At 40.9% G+C, this 25,517-nt stretch overlaps 1 protein-coding gene across 6 annotated transcripts in view; it reads right to left on the bottom strand.

The window, feature by feature from the left end:
• The window catches only part of Spata16 (spermatogenesis associated 16), a 378,162-nt gene that overhangs the window by 217,955 nt on the left and 134,690 nt on the right, over positions 1-25,517 (bottom strand). For all 6 annotated transcript variants that reach the window (NM_001432380.1, NM_001432377.1, NM_001432378.1 and 3 more), the window contains 1 exon segment: positions 2,327-2,416. In NM_001432380.1, the coding sequence (NP_001419309.1) occupies positions 2,327-2,416 (90 nt within the window).

Genomic DNA, 25,517 nt, shown 5'->3' with positions numbered 1-25,517 from the left:
TTTCTTGACACTTGGAGACTTGGTGTGTTGGCTTTACAGATTAGTTCAGTACTACATGCTTGTAAGCAAACTACCCAAGTCTTGAAGTGACTCTGTGGTAACAATAAATGCTGCTTGTACTGGTTTATATTAGGGAGGTAATATCTAAGAAGACACATGCATGGAACAAGTCTAAGCTGCTCATCTTTACTCCTGAGGTAGTACTGGAGAGCATGGCTGATACAAATAGACACGTCTATTTTTCTGCAGGGGACAGCAAGAACAGTGGAATTGACAGTGCCACGTTGTATGGCAAATGTTGACACATTCTAATTTTCCAACTCATTGCTTGTTTTGAGACTGGTAATGGCTTGTGGTCACTACTTTGATTCAGGTTAAGTCTGATAACATTAAGATATAACCCATGATTTGCTGGCATCTACCTATTTTATAAACAAAACCAACCAACCAACCAACCAACCATACAAACAAACTTGGGATTTGTGTATTTCTTGATATCTAACTTAAAAATTCTCCCAAAACTTCTAATTTCTTCAGTTGTTTAACAACTGTCTCTCTCTAAAATCCAGTTTACAAATACAAATACTTTGTATTTCAAATAATCCAAGAAAACCCAGAGTAGGTTTTGTTGCCATCTGGGCTTCACTTTGTAGGTAGGTTTCTATGTAACTTTAGATTAGATTCACAAAACACCAGTAAACCATCTTTTCTAGGATGCTTTTTGGCTGGAACTTGGAATTACCTTCTTCTCTGTTGAGTTAGTAAAGTTTAACAAACTCCATTTGTGTGTGTGTGTGTGTGTGTGTGTGTGTGTGTGTGTGTGCCCTTTTGTAGGTCTCTGTGTGGGCATCAAGGTCAACGCTGGGTGTCTTCAATCATCTCTACCTTCCTTTTTAAGACTCTCATTGAACCTGGAATTCACCAGTTCAGCAAGGCTGGTTGGCCACTGAACCCCAGAGACAGATTAGTCTCTTTCTCCTCACCTCTGAGATTTGTGCCCTGGATCTGCTACATCTATATTTTCACATGGGTGCTGAGGATCCAAACTCAGTTCTTCATGCTTGTAGGGCAAGGACTTTACTAGTTAAATCATGCCCACAGACCTTCAAACCCCCTTTTATAGAATCATTTGCCCAAAGGATTGTCTCTCAATTTTCTTCTCTAGCACACAGGAAAGCAAGTCTCAGGGACAACCCGTGAAGAAAGTGAAAACTAGGAAGAAGGCATACACAAGTTCTATAGAAAAAGATACATTCAACAAACAGTACATGAAAAATGGCGTGTGGAGAGAGTGATAAGGATGTTTTCATAATTCAAAGTGGATCATAACCCACAAGTAAAACATTGTGTTGTATGACTACAAAGTGTGAGCAGTTGGGGCTAACTCTTCTGTTCCTTTGAGCATCCTAATGGTGGTCTCAGTCATCACTTAGGACCTTCTACCAATGTGTGGACCCATGTTAGACAGGTGGACTTTTCACAGTGTCAAGGCCATGGAACCATTTTACTCACCCCTTAAAGAAAAAAAATATATAAAGATTTATATGTGTTCTAGAAACAACAGCCATTCACCTTAGAAGTTGCGTTTGGAGAAATTCTAAAAACTGTTCATATTTTTTTCCCGGTGAATTCCTGGAAATGGCCATATAAAATAGTAGGCTTCTGTACTTAAGAGGAAAAGGGAAGTTCCCTGAGGAAACTGGCCAAAGAGAACCAATTAATATGCTGAATTTGACCCTGCAGACAAACAACCTTGCCTGTGACGTTAGAATCGGCATGTAAGCTGCTACATGACTCTTACAATTTTTTTGCCAAGAAATGGAGGTTCTGGGGCTGAGAACATTAGCTACTGCTTCGCTTGGCTTCCTTTCAAATAGTGAGGTCCAAGAGATAACGATCGTCACACTCCTGAGCTACCCGTTAGGTGCCATTTCTGTGGACATGGACTTCTGGCTTGCTGGAGTCCTTCCCTCATGAATTGACTTCATCTCTAGAGCTCGAGTCACAGAATTGTGACATTACAGTCAGAACATCCTGGAGACTTCTGAGGTCAAGTTCATTTCTAATATCTATGGAAGTGTTCCCATCATCACTAATGACCTCATGGCTGGAAAGTTTGAATTTTGCTAAGAGCTATGAACATGAAATAGCTTTAATTAAAGAAAAAGATACTCAATAATTGTTGGCTTGACATTTATAAGACAATAATTCGGATAAAATCATATTCCATGAGAGAAATGGAATGTCCTCTTATGCTATTACCAGAATCTGAGGGTAAAATTAATTTAACTTTAAATAAATCTTCACAAAGTTGTAACAAACATACCGGGCAGCTTCTGAGTATCTCTCCAGACATCTAAACACGGCTGCCTGACGAAGATGGTTTCGGAAATAGGCTGGGTTTAAAACAATACTCCTGTAAAAACGATAACGGAAATACAAATGCCATTAGATCCTTAAAGGACAATTACCAGAAGTGTATAGGAACCTAATCACATGTATTCAATTTTAGATATCATCTTAAAAGGAACTAATGAATGAGATCTCTTCTGTGATTCGTGAAGAGAAGACAAACAAGTCAGCCTGATTGAAAAACAAATTAACTTTGCATCATAAAAGCTACTTGACAGCACTAAATTTACTTTTGTAGATGTGGTAATGATAACGCGCGCGCGCGCACACACACACACACACAGACACACAGACACACACACACCTAACGTATACTGTATATACCACATGATGCTATTTGATTTGCTTATGACAATATAGCAGGGATCCATCTTAGGCCACTTATGGCAGGCATGCTTTCTTTTAGCATTTTTAATAATTTTATGTTAAAAATTGTTTTCATACACCTGTATATCGAAAACTGTGCACATGTGCTCACCTCTCCTCTCCTTACTGTCCTGCTCTTTTATGTCCCTAGGCAATTTCACTTCTACTTTTCTTTTTTTTTATTAACTTGAGTATTTCTTATATACATTTCGAGTGTTATTCCCTTTCCCGGTTTCCGGGCAAACATCCCCCTCCCCCCTCCCCTTCCTTATGGGTGTTCCCCTCCCAACCCTCCCACCATTGCCGCCCTCCCCCCATAGTCTAGTTCACTGGGGGTTCAGTCTTAGCAGGACCCAGGGCTTCCCCTTCCACTGGTGCTCTTACTAGGATATTCATTGCTACCTATGGGGTCAGAGTCCAGATTCAGTCCATGTATAGTCTTTAGGTAGTGGCTTAGTCCCTGGAAGCTCTGGTTGCTTGGCATTGTTGTTCATAAGGGGTCTCGAGCCCCTTCAAGCTCTTCCAGTTCTTTCTCTGATTCCTTCAACGGGGGTCCTATTCTCAGTTCAGTGGTTTGCTGCTGGCATTCGCCTCTGTATTTGCTGTATTCTGGCTGTGTCTCTCAGGAGAGATCTACATCCGGCTCCTGTCAGTCTGCACTTCTTTGCTTCATCCATCTTGTCTAATTGGGTGGCTGTATATGTATGGGCCACATGTGGGGCCGGCTCTGAATGGGTGTTCCTTCAGTCTCTGTTTTAATCTTTGCCTCTCTCTTCCCTGCCAAGGGTATTCTTGTTCCCCTTTTAAAGAAGGAGTGAAGCATTCACATTTTGATCATCCGTCTTGAGATTCATGTGTTCTAGGCATCTAGGGTAAGTCAAGCCTTTGGGCTAATAGCCACTTTTCAATGAGTGCATACCATGTATGTCTTTCTGTGATTGGGTTAGCTCACTCAGGATGATATTTTCCATTTCCAACCATTTGCCTACGAATTTCATAAAGTCATTGTTTTTGATAGCTGAGTAATATTCCACTGTGTAGATGTACCACACTTTCTGTATCCATTCCTCTGTTGAAGGGCATCTGGGTTCTTTCCAGCTTCTGGCTATTATAAATAAGGCTGCTATGAACATAGTGGAGCACGTGTCTTTTTTATATGTTGGGGCATCTTTTGGGTATATGCCCAAGAGAGGTATAGCTGGATCCTCAGGCAGTTCAATGTCCAATTTTCTGAGGATTCTCCAGACTGATTTCCAGAATGGTTGTAACAGTCTGCAATCCCACAAACAATGGAGGAGTGTTCCTCTTTCTCCACATCCTCGCCAGCATCTGCTGTCACCTGAGTTTTTGATCTTAGTCATTCTCACTGGTGTGAGGTGAAATCCCAGGGTTGTTTTGATTTGCATTTCCCTTATGACTAAAGATGTTGAACATTTCTTTAGGTGTTTCTCAGCCATTCAGCATTCCTCAGCTGTGAATTCTTTTTTTAGCTCTGAACCCCATTTTTTTTTATTAACTTGAGTATTTCTTATATACATTTCAAGTGTTATTCCCTTTCCCGGTTTCCGGACAAACATCACCCTCCCCCCTCCCCTTCCTTATGGGTGTTCCCCTCCCAAACCTCCCCCCATTGCCACCCTCCCCGCATAGTCTAGTTCACTGGGGGTTCAGTCTTAGCAGGACCCAGGGCTTCCCCTTCCACTGGTGCTCTTACTAGGATATTCATTGCTACCTATGGGGACAGAGTCCAGGGTCAGTCCATGTATAGTCTTTAGGTAGTGGCTTAGTCCCTGGAAGCTCTGGTTGCTTGACATTGTTGTACTTTTGGGGTCTCGAGCACCTTCAAGCTCTTCCAGTTCTTTCTCTGATTCCTTCAACGGGGGACCTATTCTCAGTTCAGTGTGAACCCCATTTTTTAATAGGGTTATTTGTTTCCCTGCGGTCTAACTTCTTGAGTTCTTTGTATATTTTGGATATAAGGCCTCTATCTGTTGTAGGATTGGTAAAGATCTTTTCCCAATCTGTTGGTTGCCGATTTGTCCTAACCACAGTGTCCTTTGCCTTACAGAAGCTTGGCAGTTTTATGAGATCCCATTTGTCGATTCTTGATCTTAGAGCATAAGCCATTGGTGTTTTGTTCAGGAATTTTTTTCCAGTGCCCATGTGTTCAAGATGCTACCCTCGTTTTTCTTCTATTAGTTTGAGTGTATCTGGTTTGATGTGGAGGTCCTTGATCCACATGGACTTAAGCTTTTACAGGGTGATAAGCATGGATCGATCTGCATTCTTCTACATGTTGACCTCCAGTTGAACCAGTACCATTTGGTGAAAATGCTATCTTTTTTCCATTTGATGGTTTTGGCTCCTATGTCAAAAATCAAGTGCCCTTATGTGTGTGGGTTCATTTCTGGGTCCTCAATTCTGTTCCATTGGTCTATCTGTCTGTCTCTGTACCAATACCATGCAGTTTTTATCACTATTGCTCTGTAATACTGCTTGAGTTCAGGGATAGTGATTCCCGAGAAGTCCTTTTATTGTTGAGGATAGTTTTAGCTATCCTGGGTTTTTTGTTATTCCAGATGAATTTGCAAATTGTTCTGTCTAACTCTTTGAAGAAATGGATTGGTATTTTGATGGGGATTGCATTGAATCTGTAGATCACTTTTGGTAAACTGGCCATTTTTACTATATTAATCCTGCCAATCCATGAGCATGGGCGGCAATGGGGGGAGGGTTGGGAGGGGAACACCCATAAGGAAGGGGAGGGGGGAGGGGGATGTTTGCCCGGAAACCGGGAAAGGGAATAACACTCGAAATGTATATAAGAAATACTCAAGTTAATAAAAAAAATAAAATAAACAGATCTGATGATTTTTTGAATTTCCTCTGAATCTGTAGTTATGTCTCCCTTTTCATTTCTGATTTTGTTAATTTGGACACACTCTATGTGTCCTCTCGTTAGTCTGGCTAAGGGTTTATTTATCTTGTTGATTTTCTCAAAGAACCAACTTTTGGTTCTGTTGATTCTTTCTATGGTCCTTTTTGTTTCTACTTGGTTGATTTCAGCTCTGAGTTTGATTATTCCCTGCCTTCTACTCCTCCTGGGTGTATTTGCTTCTTTTTGTTCTAGAGCTTTTAGGTGTGCTGTCAAGCTGCTGACATATGCTCTTTCCTGTTTCTTTCTGCAGGCACTCAGCGCTATGAGTTTTCCTCTTAGCACAGCTTTCATTGTGTCCCATAAGTTTGGGTATGTTGTACCTTCATTTTCATTAAATTCTAGAAAGTTATTAATTTCTTTCTTTATTTCTTCCTTGACCAGGTTATCATTGAGTAGAGCATTGTTCAATTTCCACGTATATGTGGGCATTCTTCCCTTATTGTTATTGAAGACCAGTTTTAGGCCGTGGTGGTCCGATAGCACGCATGGGATTATTTCTATCTTTCTGTACCTGTTGAGGCCCGTTTTTTGACCAATTGTATGGTCAATTTTGGAGAAAGTACCATGAGGAGCTGAGAAGAAGGTATATCCTTTTGCTTTAGGATAGAATGTTCTATAAATATCTGTTAAGTCCATTTGGCTCATGACTTCTCTTAGACTGTCGACATCACTGTTTAATTTCTGTTTCCATGATCTGTCCATTGATGAGAGTGGGGTGTTGAAATCTCCCACTATTATTGTGTGAGGTGTAATGTGTGTTTTGAGCTTTAGTAAGGTTTCTTTTACGTATGTAGGTGCCCTTGTATTTGGGGCATAGATATTTAGGATTGAGAGTTCATCTTGGTTGATTTTTCCTTTGATGAATATGAAGTGTCCTTCCTTATCTTTTTTGATGACTTTTAGTTGGAAATTGATTTTATTTGATATTATAATGGCTACTCCAGCTTGCTTCTTCTGACTATTTGCTTGGAAAGTTGTTTTCCAGCCTTTCACTCTGAGGTAGTGTCTGTCTTTGTCTCTGAGGTGTGTTTCCTGTAGGCAGCAGAATGCAGGGTCCTCGTTGCGTATCCAGTTTGTTAATCTATTTCTTTTTATTGGGGAGTTGAGGCCATTGATGTTGAGAGATATTAAGGAATAGTGATTATTGCTTCCCGTTATATTCATATTTGGATGTGAGGTTATGTTTATGTGCTTTCACTCTCTTTGTTTTGTTGCCAAGACGATTAGTTTCTTGCTTCTTCTAGGTTATAGCTTGCCTCCTTATGTTGGGCTTTACCATTTATTATCCTTTGTAGTGCTGGATTTGTAGAAAGATATTGTGTAAATTTGGTTTTGTCGTGGAATATCTTGGTTTCTCCATCTATGTTAATTGAGAGTTTTGCAGGATACAGTAACCTGGGCTGGCACTTGTGTTCTCTTAGGGTCTGTATGACATCAGTCCAGGATCTTCTGGCCTTCATAGTTTCTGGCAAGAAGTCTGGTGTGATTCTGATAGGTCTGCCTTTATATGTTACTTGACCTTTTTCCCTTACTGCTTTTAATATTCTTTCTTTATTTTGTGCGTTTGCTGTTTTGACAATTATGTGACGGGAGGTGTTTCTTTTCTGGTCCAATCTATTTGGAGTTCTGTAGGCTTCTTGTATGTCTATGGGTATCTCTTTTTTTAGGTTAGGGAAGTTTTCTTTTATGATTTTGTTGAAGATATTTACTGGTCCTGTGAGCTGGGAGTCTTCACTCTCTTCTATACCTATTATCCTTAGGTTTGATCTTCTCATTGAGTCCTGGATTTCCTGTATGTTTTGGACCAGTAGCTTTTTCTGCTCTACATTATCTTTGACAGTTGAGTCAATGATTTCTATGGAATCTTCTGCTCCTGAGATTCTCTCTTCCATCTCTTGAATTCTGTTTGTGAGGCTTTTATCTACAGCTCCTTGTCTCTTCTTTTGGTTTTCTATATCCAGGGTTGTTTCCATGTGTTCTTTCTTGATTGCTTCTATTTCCATTTTTAATTCCTTCAACTGTTTGATTGTTTTTTCCTGGAATTCTTTCAGGGATTTTTGCGATTCCTCTCTGTAGGCTTCTACTTGTTTATTAATGTTTTCCTGTGTTTCCCTAAGGGAGTTCTTCACGTCTTTCTTGAAGTCCTCCACCATCATGATCAAATATGGTTTTGAAACTAGATCTTGCTTTTCTGGTGTGTTTGGATATTCCATGTTTGTTTTGGTGGGAGAATTGGGCTCCGATGATGCCATGTAGTCTTGGTTTCTGTTGCTTGGGTTCCTGCGCTTGCCTCTCGCCATCAGATTATCTCTAGTGTTACTTTGTTCTGCTATTTCTGACAGTGGCTAGACTGTCGTATAAGCCTGTGTGTCAGGAGTGCTGCAAACCTGTTTTCCTCTCTTTCAGTCAGTTCTGGGGACAGAGTGTTCTGCTTTCGGGCGTGTAGTTTTTCCTCTCTACGGGTCTTCAGCTGTTCCTGTGGGCCTGTGTCTTGAGTTCACCAGGCAGCTTTCTTGCAGCAGAAAAGTTGATCTTGCCTGTGGTCCCGAGGCTCAAGTTCGCTCGCGGGGTGCTGCCCACAGGCTCTTTGCGGCGGCAGCAACCAGGAAGACCTGTGCCGCCCCTTCCGGGAGCTTATGCAGCCTCAGTAGTGCCCACCTGACCAGGCGGAGAGGTCATGATCAAATATGATTTTGAAACTAGATCTTGCTTTTCTGGTGTGTTTGGATATTCCATGTTTGTTTTGGTGGGAGAATTGGGCTCCAATGATGCCATGTAGTCTTGGTTTCTGTTGCTTGGGTTCCTGCACTTGCCTCTCGCCATCAGATTATCTCTAGTGTTACTTTGTTCTGCTATTTCTGACCGTGGCTAGACTGTCCTATAAGCCTGTGTGTCAGGAGTGCTGTAGACCTGATTTCCTCTCTTTCAGTCAGTTATGGGGACAGAGTGTTCTGCTTTCGGGCGTGTAGTTTTTCCTCTCTACAGGTCTTCAGCTGTTCCTGTGGGCCTGTGTCTTGAGTTCACTAGGCAGGTTGCTTGGAGTAGGAAGGTTTGTCTTACCTGTGGTCCCGAGGCTCAATTTTGCTCATGGGGTGTTGCTTATCAGCTCTCCGTGGGGGCAGCAACCAGGAAGATCTGCGCAGCCCTTTCTGGGAGCTTCCGTGCACCAGGATTCTAGATGGCGTTTGGTGTTTTCCTCTGGAATCAGTAATGTGGGCAGATTGTAGTCTCTTCTGGTTTCCCAGGCGTGTCTGCCTCTCTGAAGGTTTAGCTCTCCCTCCCAGGGGATTTGGGTGCAGAGAACTGTTTATCTGGTCGGTCCCTTCACGTTCTGGCGGTGTCTCAGACGCAGGGGACCTGCTGCTGCTGTGCCCTTATCCAAGGGAACCCAGAGGCCGTATACAGTTTCCTTTTGGGCCAGGCATGTGGGCAGGGGTGGACAGTGTTGGTGGTCTCTTCTGCTCTGCAGTCTCAGGAGTGCCCACCTGTCCAGGTGGTGAGCTCTCTCTCCCACGGGGTTTGGGAGCAGCGAGCTGCTGTGGGCAGGGATCCGTGGCCACTTCTACTTTTATTACATGCACTGGGATGGCTACTTTGATGAAGGGAGAGGTTGTAAACTGTTGAAATTTGGGTAAAAAGAGCCGTAACTGGTGGACTTGGCAGACTCAGTTGTATTAGGTAATTAGGCTTTGTGGAAGGTGTGGTGACATGTGGGGGGAGAGTCTGTGTACCTCAGCTGAGGGGGCTGATTTTGGCCTTGCCAGTTTGAGGAGGGGACTTCCTCTGTTCGACTTTTTTCTCTTCAGTGTAATTACAAGGCTCGACTCCCAGAATAACTGGTCATCCCACAAGAGATGCTGCCTATGTTGCTGTGTCCTAGAGTTTTAGCATTTCTTATGTCTGCCATCTTCTTTCTCCAGAGATAAGCTGAGAGGAATCCCCCTTCCTTTCTTCGTCCAGAACTTGGCAACATTCAAGACATTTGACAGAGTGGGGCTCTGGGCAGATGGAGTTCACACCCATCATCCATAACAGGGAGACCTCCACTAGTGGAAGTTTCAAATGTACCTTCTACTACACTTACGGATGTGGGCCTTCAGATGTTAAAAAGCCAACAGGCAATTACTGAATAACACTTTGTAAGAGTGCCCACGGTTTAATGGGAGTTATTTGGAACTGGTTATTTATTGAAATAAACAGTTGACTTTAGTTGAGAAGTTCCAAGAGCTATAAACCATTCTCTTAAAAATGCATGTAAACATTGATGACCAACTTCAGAGAATTCATGAGACTCTTTTGGGTTTAATATGAACTTAATGTTGAAAATCTCACCAGATTAAAATAATTCTATTCTCAGAAACACTGCAGAAGGGAAATAAACCCCCTGAATCTAGATGACACTTGTTAAGTCACATCATGACTCACTCCAATCCACTTTAGACACAAACAGAAACCAGGGAGGTTAAGGAAACTAATTAATAGCCATTAATAGTCACAGATCTCTGTTGATTACTGTCCCATCTCTTCTTCAATGGCTTTTCAAACAGAGGGGTCCCAGTTAGTCAGAGTGGTCTGTGCTCCATAAGCAATGATTTGTGAAAATGAATATGTCTTCCCCAAAGAAACAGGGAACACTTGCTTTGTTGTGAGATCTAACTTAAATGTAGGATTCTTAAGAATCATCACAGGACTTACTGGATGCAATGTAGAGCCACCCACTCTTAATGCCACCGATCAGCACCCACTGGTAATGCTCTGTCAGTTCAGACAGAAGCAAGTTTCTAAAGCAGGGTTACTGCCTGCCCGAAGACAATCCTCAGACATAAGCCAAAGTGTTTAAGAACACAGTTCTGTCTTGGAACCTAGGTTTTCCGGCTCTGACCTGAGTTTTTCTTCTGCCTCCTTAACTGTTCCATCCCTTCATCTACACATGTGTAGCACACACGTTCAGATGTGGTGGGGCAGATTGTTTAATGAGTGCATGTTGCTAGCCTGTAATGCACTTTCCTGTTTCTCCTAAACTGTTTTCCAAGAATCTTCCTCTGATGGACAAATTCTTTTTGACGAACAAAGGATTAGGTTGAAGGATGGAGGGCTGTAAGCAGGAATGAGGGAAAAGTTAAACAGATTGAGGGAGGAGGGACAGGATGCAGTAAGAGTAGCTTTTCATGTGGGTAGGTAGAGGGACCATGGAAAGGGGGCAGCATGGGAACCATTCTGATTTTTATAAACCTCTTGTAATTATGAGCCTTCTGTGCTTCTGAACAAATACTGAATCAGATGTTGGTCTATTGTTAGACTGGCCTGTGTTATTTTAACTACAACCTCATCCTCCCTGAACCACGTGATTCCCCACTTGAAAGTGGGGCTCCTAAAGAAGACAGACCCAGTTTCCCCCATGAAGGTGACATCATAAAGGGATGTTTAGAAATGTTGGAAGAGAGGTTACATCTGGCCACCCATTATTTTTGACCCTCTTGTGGTAATTGCAGCTTTCCTGTTGCGCTCCTGTATTTGGCAGCACAGCCTTGGTTTCCACACTTTCATTAATTTATTGATGCTTCTCCAAATAACATGTCATCCTAAAGACCTATTTTAGGATTTGTGCGACTCTTGAAGGAAGGATGACTTGTTCTTTCAAACGTCTGATCGGTTATAGTTTGACGCTCTGTGGAGAGTTGAAAGGCTGACTAGATGAGGATGGACAGTCTCCCCAGGGCTACAGTGAGGAAACTGTAATTGTAATCAGAACAAGGCCTCTTCACTGATTAGCCTTATTTTTCAGCACAGGGAAATGACTCTGATTTAGGTGTGTTGATAGGGCTGGTGGGAAGAATCAGGAATACTGTCAGAGGGACTTCCAGGAGGCCTGGGGTTTTGAGAGAAGAATGGAGTTGGTGTGAGCAGCAGGCCCTGGTCACTCATTAGGTTGTCAGGCTCATGTTAAAGGCATGGGGCTGCGTAAAATAACAGATTATGCCTGAGAGAAGCTTAGCTTTTAAAATTAATTTGTAGCGGGTGGTAGCCTTATGCTTTTTATAATTTCTGTTTGTGGATGCCTTAACATTCATCTCTATATTAATTCAAATAATTTGATGTGTGTTCACCTTGATCTACAAAGTGAATCAGTGCGGTCAAAATGTAGGCCTGTTTTAGCCTTGCCTGTGGCTTCCTAATTGACTGGGCAAAAAGCTTATTCTTATACCAGTGTTGTGTGCTGAGTTCCCGGGCACACCTGTACCTGTGCTAGGACTTGACATTCTATGCTTGCCGTGGCCTGTCTTGTACCGTGACAGAAACTGTACTAAGTATCCTGAGTTTGGAAGAAATACCCTTCATTTTCTGGAAGGGAAAGAGCTGACTAACGTCTTCGTTGTGAAGCTATATTAGTTAATATGACAGACTTATCATTCCTTATGAAGTTTATAATCTTTATCTGCTTAAATTGAAGAAACGTTGTCTGAGCCAGGCATGGAGGGGGAAGCAGAAAGACTGCAAGTTGAAGGGTATGCTGGGATACATGGCAAGATCCTTCTCAGAACAGACACAGAAACAAACCCAAGATAAAACCAAACAAAATCCTTAAACAGAACTAATAAAACCAACATGTGATTTGATGATTTTCATTACAGTAAAAGTTGATTTTGGTATAGTGTTTTTCTTTTTCTTTCTTTTTTTTTTAGTGTTTTTCTTATTCCAAAATGTAATACCTTTTTTCCTTAAACATTTGTTATGAGTCTCAGTAACATTTTAATATTTCATGTTTTTTAAGAGATGAATTGGGGGTATTGTACAAGCTTTAATTCTTTTTAATGGTTAAGATTTTAGTATAAGTATACAATTTCCCCCTTTCCTTTGCTCCATTCAAAGCTTCTCCTGTATCCCTCCTTGCTTTCTTTCAAATTCATGCCTCACTTTATATTACTCTTACACACACATGTGTAAATGTATATTTATATACATGCATATTGCTAAACTAACGTGTCCCTTCTGTATGATGTTACCTGTATGTTTATTTTCAGGGCTGACCACCTAGATAAGCCATTGGTGTTCTCTTCCCTGGAGATAACTATTTCTCCTGCTCCCAGCATTCCTTAGTTGCCTGAAGATGTTTGTGTAGGGTTGAGGCTCTGTGGTCTTTTCCATGTCTACTTTGTCGTGCCTGTTGGTGTTATCCTTGGTATGTTTACTAATGTCAGTTTATGTTTGGCAGTCATGTTGGTGAGACTTTTTGGGTGTATCTTCTTGCATTGCTAGGAGTTCAAGTCTTACAACAAACTTCCCGATCTTCTGTCTCTCACCGTCTTCTGCAATGTTCCCTGAGGCTTAGGTATATGAGTTGTTTATAGGCATATCCATTGGGCCTTGCCCTTTTAGCTTTTAAAAAATAGTTCCACTAATTTCATGTTAGTTCTTGCTTTTTAAAGTCGTGCATAAGAACATATGTATACACACATGCTCCTCTGTGCACATGTGCACATCTGTACCTTGTAGTTCAGAAAGCGACCGAAAGCAGCACTGAAGAGCTTATTAGAATTTGAAAGGTTGATTCCCACATATAGTTTAACAGCTTACACAGGTGACCGGTATGCAGATATGTTTGAGAAACTACATATATGCATGTAAGACTGGAATTTCCTTTCAATATGGTCTTAGGCACAGTTCTCACTGCTTATACTGGAACTTATTTTGTATTTTTTTAACTTAATATCATAACAATTCAGTTTTATTCACATTGTCTGCAAATATTAAGTTACTGATGAAAAATTCATATCGAGTTTTCTTGTCTTATTGTGTAGACTAAACTCTTTTCATAAGAGAATTAACTAAAAGAGAAAATATATAGGGTCACTTCCGTGTTTCACTGATATTTATCATTTTATATAACCTTGAGAGAAAAGTAACAGGACTCTGTTTTTTAGTCTAATGTAGTAAAGAATTAGTGATGACTCATAAAAATCATAAAACCAAACCGAATATTAAAGTTAAAGATTGAGGATATTATATTGGTTTTTAAAATAAAATATTATTATATTGAAGTTGAGCTGCCAGGGACTTAAACTTTGTTACTCTTCTTTTTATATATATATATATATTTTTATTAACTTGAGTATTTCTTATATACAATTCAAGTGTTATTCCCTTTCCCGGTATCCGGGCAAACATCCCCCTCCACCCTCCCCTTCCTTATGGGTGTTCCCCTCCCAACCCTCCCCCCATTGCCGCCCTCCCCACACCAGTCTAGTTCACTGGGGGTTCAGTCTTAGCAGGACCCAGGGCTTCCCCTTCCACTGGTGCTCTTACTAGGATATTCATTGCTACCTATGAGGTCAGAGTCCAGGGTCAGTCCATGTATAGTCTTTGGGTAGTGGCTTAGTCCCTGGAAGCTCTGGTTGCTTGGCATTGTTGTACATATGGAGTCTCAAGCCCCTTCAAGCTCTTCCAGTTCTTTCTCTGATTCCTTCAACGGGGGTCCTATTCTCAGTTCAGTGGTTTGCTGCTGGCATTCGCCTCTGTATTTGCTGTATTCTGGCTGTGTCTCTCAGGAGAGATCTACATCCGGCTCCTGTCGGTCTGCACTTCTTTGCTTCATCCATCTTGTCTAATTGGGTGGCTATATATGTATGGGCCACATGTGGGGCAGACTCTGAATAGGTGTTCCTTCAGTCTCTGTTTTAATCTTTGCCTCTCTCTTCCCTGCCAAGGGTATTCTTGTTCCCCTTTTAAAGAAGGAGTGAAGCATTCACATTTTGATCATCCGTCTTGAGTTTCATTTGCTCTAGGCATCTAGGGTAATTCAAGCATTTGGGCTAATAGCCACTTATCAATGAGTGCATACCATGTATGTCTTTCTGTGATTGGGTTAGCTCACTCAGGATGATGTTTTCCAGTTCCAACCATTTGCCTACGAATTTCATAAAGTCGTTGTTTTTGAGAGCTGAGTAATATTCCATTGTGTAGATGTACCACATTTTCTGTATCCATTCCTCTGTTGAAGGGCATCTGGGTGCTTTCCAGCTTCTGGCTATTATAAATAAGGCTGCAATGAACATAGTGGAGCACGTGTCTTTTTTATATGTTGGGGCATCTTTTGGGTATATGCCCAAGAGAGGTATAGCTGGATCCTCAGGCAGTTCAATGTCCAATTTTCTGAGGATTCTCCAGACTGATTTCCAGAATGGTTGTACCAGTTTGCAATCCCACCAACAATGGAGGAGTGTTCCTCTTCCTCCACATCCTCGCCAGCATCTGTTGTCCCCTGAGTTTTTGATCTTAGCCATTCTCACTGGTGTGAGGTGAAATCTCAGGGTTGTTTTGATTTGCATTTCCCTTATGACTAAAGATGTTGAACATTTCTTTAGGTGTTTCTCAGCCATTCAGCATTCCTCAGCTGTGAATTCTTTGTTTAGTTCTGAACCCCATTTTTTAATAGGGTTATTTGTTTCCCTGCGGTCTAACTTCTTGAGTTCTTTGTATATTTTGGATATAAGGCCTCTATCTGTTGTAGGATTGGTAAAGATCTTTTCCCAATCTGTTGGTTGCCGTTTTGTCCTAACCACAGTGTCCTTTGCCTTACAGAAGCTTTGTAGTTTTATGAGATCCCATTTGTCGATTCTTGATCTTAGAGCGTAAGCCATTGGTGTTTTGTTCAGGAAATTTTTTCCAGTGCCCATGTGTTCCAGATGCTTCCCTAGTTTTTCTTCTATTAGTTTGAGTGTGTCTGGTTTGATGTGGAGGTCCTTGATCCACTTGGACTTAAGCTTTGTACAGGGTGATAAGCATGGATCGATCTGCATTCTTCTGCATGTTGACCTCCAGGTGAACCAGCACTATTTGCTGAAAATGCTATCTTTTTTCCATTTGATGGTTTTGGCTCCTTTGTCAAAAATCAAGTGACCATAGGTGTGTGGATTCATTTCTGGGTCTTCAATTCTATTCCATTTGTCTATCTGTCTGTCTCTGTACCAATACCATGCAGTTTTTATCACTATTGCTCTGTAATACTGCTTGAGTTCAGGGATAGTGATTCCCCCTGAAGTCCTTTTATTGTTGAGGATAGCTTTAGCTATCCTGGGTTTTTTGTTATTCCAGATGAATTTGCAAATTGTTCTGTCTAACTCTTTGAAGAATTGGATTGGTATTTTGATGGGGATTGCATTGAATCTGTAGATTGCTTTTGGTAAAATGGCCATTTTTACTATATTAATCCTGCCAATCCATGAGCATGGGAGATCTTTCCATCTTCTGAGGTCTTCTTCAATTTCCTTCTTCAGTGTCTTGTAGTTCTTATTGTACAGATCTTTTACTTGCTTGGTTAAAGTCACACCAAGGTACTTTATATTATTTGGGTCTATTATGAAGGGTGTCGTTTCCCTAATTTCTTTCTCGGCTTGTTTCTCTTTTGTGTAGAGGAAGGCTACTGATTTATTTGAGTTAATTTTATACCCAGCCACTTTGCTGAAGTTGTTTATCAGCTTTAGTAGTTCTCTGGTGGAACTTTTGGGATCACTTAAATACACTATCATATCATCTGCAAACAGTGATATTTTGACTTCTTCTTTTCCGATCTGTATCCCCTTGACCTCCTTTTGTTGTCTGATTGCTCTGGCTAGAACTTCAAGAACTATATTGAATAAGTAGGGAGAGAGTGGGCAGCCTTGTCTAGTCCCTGATTTTAGTGGGATTGCTCCGAGTTTCTCTCCATTTAGTTTAATGTTAGCAACTGGTTTGCTGTATATAGCTTTTACTATGTTCAGGTATGGGCCTTGAATTCCTATTCTCTCCAGGACTTTTATCATGAAGGGGTGTTGAATTTTGTCAAATGCTTTCTCAGCGTCTAATGAAATGATCATGTGGTTTTTTTTTTCAGTTTGTTTATATAATGGATCACGTTGATGGTTTTCCGTATATTAAACCATCCCTGCATGCCTGGGATGAAGCCTACTTGGTCATGGTGGATGATTGTTTTGATTTGCTCTTGGATTCGGTTTGCCAGAATTTTGTTGAGTATTTTTGCATCGATATTCATAAGGGAAATTGGTCTGAAGTTCTCTTTCTTTGTTGTGTCTTTGTGTGGTTTAGGTATAAGAGTAATTGTGGCTTCGTAGAAGGTATTCGGTAGTGATCCATCTGTTTCAATTTTGTGGAATAGTTTGGATAATATTGGTATGAGGTCTTCTATGAAGGTTTGGTAGAATTCTGCACTAAACCCGTCTGGACCTGGGCTCTTTTTGGTTGGGAGACCTTTAATGACTGCTTCTATTTCCTTAGGAGTTATGGGGTTGTTTAACTGGTTTATCTGTTCCTGATTTAACTTCGATACCTGGTATCTGTCTAGGAAATTGTCCATTTCCTGAAGATTTTCAAGTTTTGTTGAATATAGGTTTTTATAGTAAGATCTGATGATTTTTTGAATTTCCTCTGAATCTGTTGTTATGTCTCCCTTTTCATTTCTGATTTTGTTAATTTGGACGCACTCTCTGTGTCCTCTCGTTAGTCTGGCTAAGGGTTTATCTATCTTGTTGATTTTCTCAAAGACCCAACTTTTGGTTCTGTTGATTCTTTCTATGGTCCTTTTTGTTTCTACTTGGTTGATTTCAGCTCTGAGTTTGATTATTTCCTGCCTTCTACTCCTCCTGGGTGTATGTGCTTCTTTTTGTTCTAGAGCTTTTAGGTGTGCTGTCAAGCTGCTGACATATGCTCTTTCCTGTTCTTTCTGCAGGCACTCAGCGCTATGAGTTTTCCTCTTAGCACAGCTCTCATTGTGTCCCATAAGTTTGGGTATGTTGTACCTTCATTTTCATTAAATTCTAAAAAGTTTTTAATTTCTTTATTTCTTCCTTGACCAGGTTATCATTGAGTAGAGCATTGTTCAATTTCCAAGTATATGTGGGCATTCTTCCTTGATTGTTATTGAAGACCAGTTTTAAGCCGTGGTGGTCCGATAGCACGCATGGGATTATTTCTATCTTTCTGTACCTGTTGAGGCCCGTTTTTGACCAATTATATGGTCAATTTTGGAGAAAGTACCATGAGGAGCTGAGAAGAAGGTATATCCTTTTGCTTTAGGATAGAACGTTCTATAAATATCCGTTAAGTCCATTTGGCTCATGACTTCTCTTAGTCTGTCTACATCTCTGTTCAATTTCTGTTTCCATAATCTGTCCATTGATGAGAGTGGGGTGTTGAAATCTCCCACTATTATTGTGTGAGGTGCAATGTGTGTTTTGAGCTTTAGTAAGGTTTCTTTTACATATGTAGGTGCCCTTGTATTTGGGGCATAGATATTTAGGATTGAGAGTTCATCTTGGTGGATTTTTCCTTTGATGAATATGAAGTGTCCTTCCTCATCTTTTTTGATGACTTTTAATTGAAAATTGATTTTATTTGATATTAGAATGGCTACTTCAGCTTGCTTCTTCTGACCATTTGCTCGGAAAATTGTTTTCCAGCCTTTCACTCTGAGGTAATATCTGTCTTTGTCTCTGAGGTGTGTTTCCTGTAGGCAGCAGAATGCACGGTCCTTGTTGCGTATCCAGTTTGTTAATCTTTGTCTTTTTATTGGGGAGTTGAGGCCATTGATGTTGAGAGATAGTAAAGAATAGTGATTATTGCTTCCCGTTATATTCATATTTGGATGTGAGGTTATGTTTGTGTGCTTTCATTCTCTTTGTTTTGTTGCCAAGACGATTAGTTTCTTGCTTCTTCTAGGGTATAGCTTGCCTCCTTATGGTGGGCTTTACCATTTATTATCCTTTGTAGTGCTGGATTTGTAGAAAGATATTGTGTAAATTTGGTTTTGTCATGGAATATCTTGGTTTCTCCATCTATGTTAATTGAGAGTTTTGCAGGATACAGTAACCTGGGCTGGCATTTGTGTTCTCTTAGGGTCTGTATGACATCAGTCCAAGATCTTCTGGCCTTCATAGTTTCTGGCGAGAAGTCTGGTGTGATTCTGATAGGTCTGCCTTTATATGTTAGTTGACCTTTTTCCCTTACTGCTTTTAATATTCTTTCTTTATTTTGTGCGTTTGGTGTTTTGACTATTATGTGACGGGAGGTGTTTCTTTTCTGGTCCAATCTATTTGGAGTTCTGTAGGCTTCTTGTATGTCTATGGGTATCTCTTTTTTTAGATTAGGGAAGTTTTCTTCTATGATTTTGTTGAAGATATTTACTGGTCCTTTGAGCTGGGAGTCTTCACTCTCTTCTATACCTATTATCCTTAGGTTTGATCTTCTCATTGAGTCCTGGATTTCCTGTATGTTTTGGACCAGTAGCTTTTTCCGCTTTACATTATCTTTGACAGTTGAGTCAATGATTTCTATGGAATCTTCTGCTCCTGAGATTCTCTCTTCCATCTCTTGTATTCTGTTGGTGAAGCTTGTATCTACAGCTCCTCGTCTCTTCTTTTGGTTTTCTATATCCAGGGTTGTTTCCATGTGTTCTTTCTTGATTGCTTCTATTTCCATTTTTAATTCCTTCAACTGTTTGATTGTTTTTTCCTGGAATTCTTTCAGGGATTTTTGCGATTCCTCTCTGTAGGCTTCTACTTGTTTATTAATGTTTTCCTGTGTTTCCCTAAGGGAGTTCTTCACATCTTTCTTGAAGTCCTCCAGCATCATGATCAAATATGATTTTGAAACTAGATCTTGCTTTTCTGGTGTGTTTGGATATTCCATGTTTGTTTTGGTGGGAGAATTGGGCTCCGATGTTGCCAAGTAGTCTTGGTTTCTGTTGCTTGGGTTCCTGCGCTTGCCTCTCGCCATCAGATTATCTCTAGTGTTACTTTGTTCTGCTATTTCTGACAGTGGCTAGACTGTCCTATAAGCCTGTGTGTCAGGAGTGCTGTAGACCTGTTTTCCTGTTTTCTTTCAGCCAGTTATGGGAACAGAGTGTTCTGCTTTCGGGCGTGTAGTTTTTCCTCTCTACAGGTCTTCAGCTGTTCCTGTGGGCCTGTGTCTTGAGTTCACCAGGCAGCTTTCTTGCAGCAGAAAAGTTGGTCTTACCTGTGGTCCCAAGGCTCAAGTTCGCTCGTGGGGTGCTGCCCACGGGATCTCTGCGGTGGCAGCAACCAGGAATACCTGTGCCGCCTCTTCCGGGAGCTTCAGTGCACCAGGGTTCCAGATGGCCTTTGGTGTTTTCCTCTGGCGTCTGAGATGTATGTACAGAGATCAGTCTCTTCTGGTTTCCCAGGCTTGTCTGCCTCTCTGAAGTTTTAGCTTTCCCTCCTACGGGATTTGGGTGCAGAGAACTGTTTATCCGGTCTGTTTCCTTCAGGGTCCGGCGGTGTCTCTGGCAGGGGTCCTGCCGCTCCTGGGCCCTCCCCCACGGGAGCCCAGAGGCCTTATACAGTTTCCTCTTGGGCCAGGGATGTGGGCAGGGGTGAGCAGTGTTGGTGGTCTCTTCTGCTCTGCAGCCTCAGGAGTGCCCACTTGACCAGGCGGTTGGGTCTCTCTCTCACAGGGTCTGGGCTTTGTTACTCTTCTTAAACTCATTTTAGTTGTAGTTATTAATTTTGCAGTCTGGGTTTTCAATTTGCTCAAGTTTCATAAAATTTCATAAATTGCTATCCACGGGCCATTGTTTCCAGGACCCCTGTGGATTCCAAAGTCTGTGGTATTCAAATCCCTGGTGCAAGATGAAGTGGATAGTATTTGTGTGGGAGGTCTTCATAGCTTTCTGTCACTTTAAATCATCTCCAGATTACCTGTGAGGCACAATGCAATGCCACTGCTACATACACTCTTGTTACAGTGCATTGTGTATGGAACAGCGTAAAGCAAAAAAGGCCGTACGTGTTCAGTACAGATATGCTCACCACTTCCTCGAGTATTTTTGCTTCAAGGGAGATGGCTTGGGGGTAGATGGAGGGGTTGTCACAGAAGTCTTCCATGTCCCTCTTTCTCAATTATAGTGTACAATCATTGATATCACTTCATAAGTAGTTTTCTTGATCATTATGGTCAATGGGAGAACAGATTGTGGGCTTCCACGTGGTTTCTGGTGACAGTGTAGATCACGAACACAAACAGAGTCCCCAGCTACTGTAAGACCATGGACCCAGACAATGCTCTCAGGGGCAGCCTGGACCTCAGGTGGCAACAGAAGCCACTCATTTAAATATTTTCCCTGGTGGCAGAATGGCCCATGAACACCAGCTGGCTTCATGTTGCAGCACAGACTATGGACATTGGCATGGTCTTTGGCGGTAATGTGGGTCATGAACATTAACATGGACCCTGGTGGTAGTAAAACTATTGGTTCAGACATGGCCCTCAGTGGCAACCTAGTCCCCGAAATCACAATGCCTAGGTGGTAATGGAGGCCATTTAGATCGGTATGACTCCCAGTGGAAGCATGGCCATCAGACATCAACATGACTTCAGGGAGCAGTGCAGACCACACATGTCTTATGGCCTTTGGTGATGACATGGGCCACAGACATTGAGCAAAAACCTTGATGCAGTAGCAGTTTAGCCATAGACATGGCCCTCAATGGCACTATTGATCTGGATACCACCATGGGCCTCAGGGGGTAGTGCAGGCCACACACATCAGCCCAATACTTACTGTCTTCATGTGTCCAGTTCTGCCTCTCTCAACAGTGCACTTACTGCTCTGCTTTTTTTTTATCTTTCCCATCTCTCCATCATAGATTTATTCATCGGAGGAGTCCCACCCTGACTGGCTTCTGCCACCCACACTGTGAGGCTGTATGGCCTATGGAATAGTTTCTATTTGTAATTGGTTAAATTAACAGATGCAGGTCAAGCCAACTATTTATTAATCAAATTACCATCCCTACAGTTTATTTTCCTTTTGTTCTCAACATAAACAAAAATGCATGTTTTCTTTTTAGCTTTTAGTTACATATCCCCCTGACTTTAGCTTTGATTCACAAGAATGATGAGTGTATTTTAGTTTGCTTGCCCACAGGATTTCTCTCTAGATAAATTCTAAGTACCTTTACTTGGCTTTCTGTAAAATTTTATAAAAATTGAATCAGAGAGCAGAAATTTTTTCCCTTCAGTGCTGAGGTGTAGACCCAGGGTCTCATCTATGCTGTGCATTTTTACCACTGTGCTCTGCCACAGTAGACGGCCTTGCTTGGTACAGCATCTTTCTCAGTTGTTCTCCTTTTGCATCCACAGTTGGTTGCATGGTTAAGTTTGCTCCATTTTGCTCTTTTAAATTATCAGTACATCCCACAGTCCCTTTCACCATAAAACAATTGATGATGTTCTGTTTTCATGGAATAAAATGGCTGCACACATCCAAGGCTTTAAGTTTCCTTTCTCTTAGGAGAAACACCTGGGATGAGCACGGTGGGGAGCATAGGCTTAACTGTGTGAGAAATTGTCAATTCTCTTACTGAGGGGCCTATACTCCTCGGCATTCCCCCAGCAGTATATGCTACCACCAGCTCTGAGCTTGCAATCCTCCTGCTCCAGACTTTTGAGTGATGGGATTACAGATGTAAGCCACCATCTACAAATCTGGTACTGAAGAAACATCTCTGTAATGTTTGATGTGAACTTCTTTTATGTTTACTAATTTTGTTTTTGAAAAAAAAATGGTCTAACCATCTACTCCTGACTAGCTTTGAACTCACTGTGTAGAAACTACATGTAGAAATCCACCCACTTTTGCCTCCTGAGTGATGAAATTAAAGGCATACATCACCATGGCTAGATTATTATTTAATTATCATTTTGTTTTAATTAGTGCTAGGACTTGAAGCTAGGGCCATGTACTAAGATAGGTATTCTACCCCAGAGCCTACAATGCTGTGCCCAAGTTTGTGCATGGTATAAGGCAAAGGTAATGGAAAATTATTGGTGCTTATAGATGTGTAGAATTTTTTCTCTCAACTTCCTCTCCCCCCACAATTGCTTAGAACTTTGAAATACTTTACTTTTCTGTATTTTACAAAAAATGCTATGTTAGTTGTTAAAATCGTCCACTGACATTTTTAAATCTTCACATAAATTTGTGGAGTTTTGATATCTTAACAACATTGCATCATATAATCAGTAAATAGATTTCTCCACAATTTAGTCCTCATTTCTCTCCTTGATGTCTAAGAATTCCTAGTATGAGAAATCTTACACAAATAAGTTAGGTCTGCCCTAACTTGATGTTTTCTGTTTCCCTAAGAGATAATGATCTTTACGATTTGATTTCTCTCTGCTCATTGCTGACTTAGGGAAATGGAACTGATTTCTTTGGACATTGATCTTGTACTTTGATATATATTTCTAAGGTTATTTACTTCTACAAGCTTTCCAAAGATATTTTAGCATTTTCTACATGGATTGTGAGATTCTCTGTAAATAGAAATTCTGCTTGGTTCTCAATCTATGACTTTTAGTTCTCTTATTTTCCATTTTTGTACATTTTTGGATAGTCAGTATATTCTTTTATTGTTAATATCTTGCTTTTTTGTCTTAAGATCCTCTGTGCTTTAGAGATATGCTCTTTATGATTTTCTTCCCTTAATTCTGGAAGCGTCTTTCCACGTGTCCCTTTCCCATTCTTCATCTTTATGCTTTCCTCTTTGTGGAAAATTTCTTCATGATGCCCAAGCTATGTTGAATGTGTGGTTTGCTTCATGCTTGAGAGTGTTTTCTATTTCTTGTTGATGGGTGTGAGAACCCTTGGTATCTTTCCTGAGTAAAGACAGGTGATAGTTCCTCTCCCAGGGTAGAGAGTTTAAGCTTTCCTCTGCCTTAGCAGCAGTGAAGGCAAGGCAGTAACCCTTACTGCAGAGAGGAGTTTTGCTCCAAGTTTTCCACCAGAAGCCATGACTTTTTCTGGGTTCTGTGAATGTGGACAGTTGCTGTCATGTCTCAGGGAGCTGTTGGGTATATATTCCTGACACAAACCCTGTTTTATTCTCCCAATAAGGTGTTGAAATTTTTTAAAAATAATTTGGAGGGCTAAATAAATGTGATAGTATCTGGATTAGGAACTATTTTAATCTAAGCAGAGAACAGTATCTCAGAGGGAAAGATGGAGACAATAAAACTCTGGTTAATCACGTCATTCAGTAGATGATAACCAGTTTAAATGTGGTCCAGATTATCACAAAAAGGGATACCAATACTCTGTGCTGCCACAGCCTATTTGTACCCATATCCATTCAAAACTAAGATTTAAAAGAATGAAGGGATGGCTACAAAATATGATATACATATTATATAATCAGGAGCCAATACCACTGCAGACAGAAGCAAAACCCCAATCAATCTGGGTTAGTTCAAAATGAAAAGCTTACGAATCAAGTCCTGCCTTGAATTTGATAGTATAGAAAAAGTTTGGATATTTTATCTGACTGTACTTCGTGATACAATAATATAAACACAGTATATATTCTCATGCTAAATCAATAGAACAATATTATTTCCATATGGCAAGAGCTATTTTCACTTGGCCACATAGTCTTTTGAATCATCTAGCTCTGAGAATATGAACAGATCATCACCATATTGGATCATGTCTGGAATGTCTAACTGGCCTGGAAAACAAGATCTGCATAGAAAAAGTCAATATGTTTAGATAATGAAGTAGTACTTTTCTGACTCAATAAGTATTTTCAAATCCATGGCCTTCCATGTGGAAAGTGGATTTTTATTCTGCATAATGCCAGATGAGGCAGGGCAAAAATCATTGTCAGGGAATTATAAACAGTGCAGTTCATTTTGAGGATGGACTTCTCAGGAATGGTGCAATAGGCTTTGAAAGACTTTCCTTTAGGGAAACATTTAGGTGGTATTTAGAACACCATCTGTCAGGATGCCATCAAGAAACTCCTCTAAGTGGGAGAGTAGGCAAAATGACTTTCAAATAACATTACAGAATTCTTTGCAATGCCTTATTCAGCACTGTGGAGGGTCTCTGAGTTTTCCCTCTGTGTAAGTTTTCTTTACCATGTCTCTTTACTTGATGTAGTTCTGTGGATGATGATGGGAGTTCTGAACTGCTAGAATCAATGACAAAGGATAGGCAAGTGGTCACTGCCTGTCAGTGAGAAGAGTATTCTGAAACCCTGACATCAGGGCAAGCATATCTTCCATAATCTTAAATATGGATGTTTTCTGTTGACATGAGCTTTCCTGATGTCAATCATCTTGACCTAGCTTCCCTAGTGTTGAGATGTCATCAAGTCCCACCCTGTTCAGCTGCTGCCATCTGTCAACTCTAGTGGCAAGTACTGTTTTCACATTTTAAGGATGTAAGCTGACTTGCCTTTCCTCTAAGGCTATTTGCTATATAGCCACCTTTGTAAAGAGCAAGGGGTATTAAAAGTATTGATGGAAAACGAAGAGGAAGAGTGTGATGTGTGTTCGGTCATTGCACAATATAGAAATCTTTTAGGATGTGTTTGCACTGTTATACTCAAAGGAGCCAGACCAGAGCACTCAGGACACAGGAACCAAGAAAGAGTCTGGGACAGGATCCTTCTGGTTTCTGTCTTCACCCAGAACTGACACTGTGCCACAGCTCTTGGTACCCAGATCTTTCTGGGAGAGAGGTGGTCTTCCAAAAGTGCTAACACCCTGAGAGCACAGGAGGGTCAAACCACTGTCAAGAGACAGCAAGACCAGCTAACACCAGAGATAACTAGTTGGTGAAAGGCAAGTACAAGAACCAAGGCAACAGAAACCAAGGCCAATTGGCATCTCCAGAATCCAGTTCTCCTACCACAGCAAGTCCTGGATACCCAAACACATCGGAAAAATAATATTATGATTTAAAAATCACATCTCATGATGATGTTAGAGCATTTTAAGAAGGACA

This window comes from Rattus norvegicus, chromosome 2, assembly GCF_021556685.1.
Source record: "Rattus norvegicus strain SHRSP/BbbUtx chromosome 2, alternate assembly SHRSP_T2T, whole genome shotgun sequence".
Lineage (NCBI taxonomy): Eukaryota > Metazoa > Chordata > Mammalia > Rodentia > Muridae > Rattus > Rattus norvegicus.
The sequence above is the reverse complement of the archived record's forward strand: the minus strand, read 5'-3'. Positions and strand labels throughout refer to the sequence as shown.